Source organism: Aedes albopictus, chromosome 1 (genome assembly GCF_035046485.1).
Source record: "Aedes albopictus strain Foshan chromosome 1, AalbF5, whole genome shotgun sequence".
NCBI lineage: Eukaryota > Metazoa > Arthropoda > Insecta > Diptera > Culicidae > Aedes > Aedes albopictus.
The window spans coordinates 317,033,466-317,035,570 of record NC_085136.1 but is presented as its reverse complement, the minus strand read 5'-3'; the positions used below and the strand labels follow the sequence as shown (position 1 = coordinate 317,035,570).

Sequence of the window (2,105 nt, the reverse complement as noted above, 5' to 3'; positions counted from 1 at the left end):
TGTTCCACTACATGAAGATAACGGTATGTCGGTAATACAATTAACTAGTAAGAGAGATTTTCACGTCAGGATTTTCTTCCAGTTCCACAAAGAGCAGGACTACCCGAGCGCCATTTGCAACGGTTGCATGAATCGGATGAACGGCTTCCACGACTTCCGGCGGCTGGTGGTTCGGAACCACAATGCCGTAAAGACGTTCCGTCGGCTGTTTGGTGTTCAAATGGAAGAGGAACCACCCACGGTGATAGAGGTGATCGAGGACGACGATACCGATGCCGATGCCGAACCAATGGAGATCAAGCAGGAGTTCGAAGCGGAAGAGTCCAAGCTGGCGGACCAGATAAAGACTGAGCACGAGCAGGGGGCGCCGCCGGTGAAGGAAACGGTCAAGGATGTGGATGTTTACCATCTGGATGGGAAGCTGGCGACCGTTGTGGTTAAGGAGGAGCAACTGTCGCCGGTCAAGGAGGAGAAGCTTTCGCCCGTGCAATCGATGCCTCAGGTTAGTGCTTCCAGTTCAACCGGAACTATCTGTAGAAGTTTCACTAGAATTTGTAATTTATTTATTAACAAAAAAGGCTCTAGAAGCTCCGCCGCGAATTACTGCAAGAGTTCCACCTGGAACTTCTCTAGAAATGTCACCATAAATTCCTTCGGAGTTCTACCAAGATTATTTCCAGGAGAATTCCTCTACGAGTTTTCGTTGGAGTGCTATCGAGAATTTCTCTGGACCTTTTAAGAGCTCCGCCGGTATTATCTCTATTGTCTTTTTCTTCACTTACAGATGGAAAAAAACCCCGAGCAAAAGAGGTCACCCGCGGCAGCAAAACCGACCCCAAATATCATAAACAGCAAGATAACTATCCTAAAACGCCCCCAGGGCAGACTGTTAAACATGGAACACTCCGAAAAGCGTGCCAAAGTGGTCGTTGGCTCCGAGTTTTCAGTTGTAAAATGTTCCCAGTGCCGGGCCGTCTTCCGGAACCGTGAAAATCTCCTGATCCACGAGCGAGACGATCACCGACAACCAGAACAGCCCAAAGTCAACTTCAAAAAGATCGTAACGCCCCCCACGACCCCCCACACAAGACGAATCTCCAAACCGCTACCGCACACGGTCGCAACATTGTTCAAGTGTCCCCACTGCAGCAGCAGTTTCATCCATAAGAACAACTACGAGCTGCATCAGAAAACCTGCAAGGCCGCAGTCCTCTCCAAACTGAATCCCCAGATCGTGGTCAAGCGAACGACGCCGGCCGCCATGAACGAAGTGATAAAGGCAGCCGTCGCCAAAGTTGGCCGCCAGGTGCAGATCAAACCGGTGGAAACGGTCATCGAGATCAAGCAGGAACCGGAGGGGGACGACCAGCGAATCCGGTGCCAATACTGCCCGCTCACCTACAAGACGAAGTACTATCTCAAGAAGCACCTGTTCGACGTACACAAGATCGACGACTACGAAAATGTGTTCTACTGTCACGTGTGCAAGCTGAACTACTCGTGCGACGAAGATCTGCAGTTGCACAACCGGGCCATCCATCGGTTCCTGTGCAAACAGTGTCCGGAGGACTTCCGGACGTGCATGCATGCGCAGACGAACGCTGGACGGCCGGGCGAGAATGGGATCGTCAATAAAGGTATGTAAGGTGGCGAAAAGTGGCGAATCATGGAACGTTCACTTGTGTTTCATAGGAATGATAGAGAAAGCCATTTTTTACTGTGATTGTGTTTTTTGTGCAGTAAGTATAACATTCTAGTCAGGGATAAACGTTTTAAATATCCTAATCTTTGTATGAGGAATATCATTTTTACTCTTTGTAGCCTTTGGTTCATGTGCAGCATTATAATTAGCCAATTATACCATAAACACTGTGATTCAAAACGATCTAATGCTTTGATCTGTCACACGCCTTAGGGCAGACCTACCTTCAAACTAGAATTACCGACAGCTAGAGGCGTTATTGATTATTGTATTTCAAATAGAGTGAAGCTCGGGCGAAGGATGTTACTTACCTTACCGATCAGGCTAAGGCCGGGGTGGCCTCTGCTGTACATAGTAGCCGTCTCCATTCCACTCGGTCCATGGCTGTTTGTCTCCAGTTCCG

At 48.9% G+C, this 2,105-nt stretch overlaps 1 protein-coding gene across 1 annotated transcript; it reads left to right on the top strand.

Annotated features, from left to right (window-relative positions):
• LOC109400271 (zinc finger protein 777) lies at window positions 1-1,664 on the top strand (the record flags this gene model as incomplete). The annotated part of the gene is given in 3 exon segments (XM_062847177.1): window positions 1-23; window positions 83-502; window positions 785-1,664. Coding segments are annotated over 3 exon segments (1,304 nt in total), but the record flags the coding sequence as incomplete, so codon positions are not given.
• Between the last annotated feature and the right edge of the window lie 441 nt (window positions 1,665-2,105).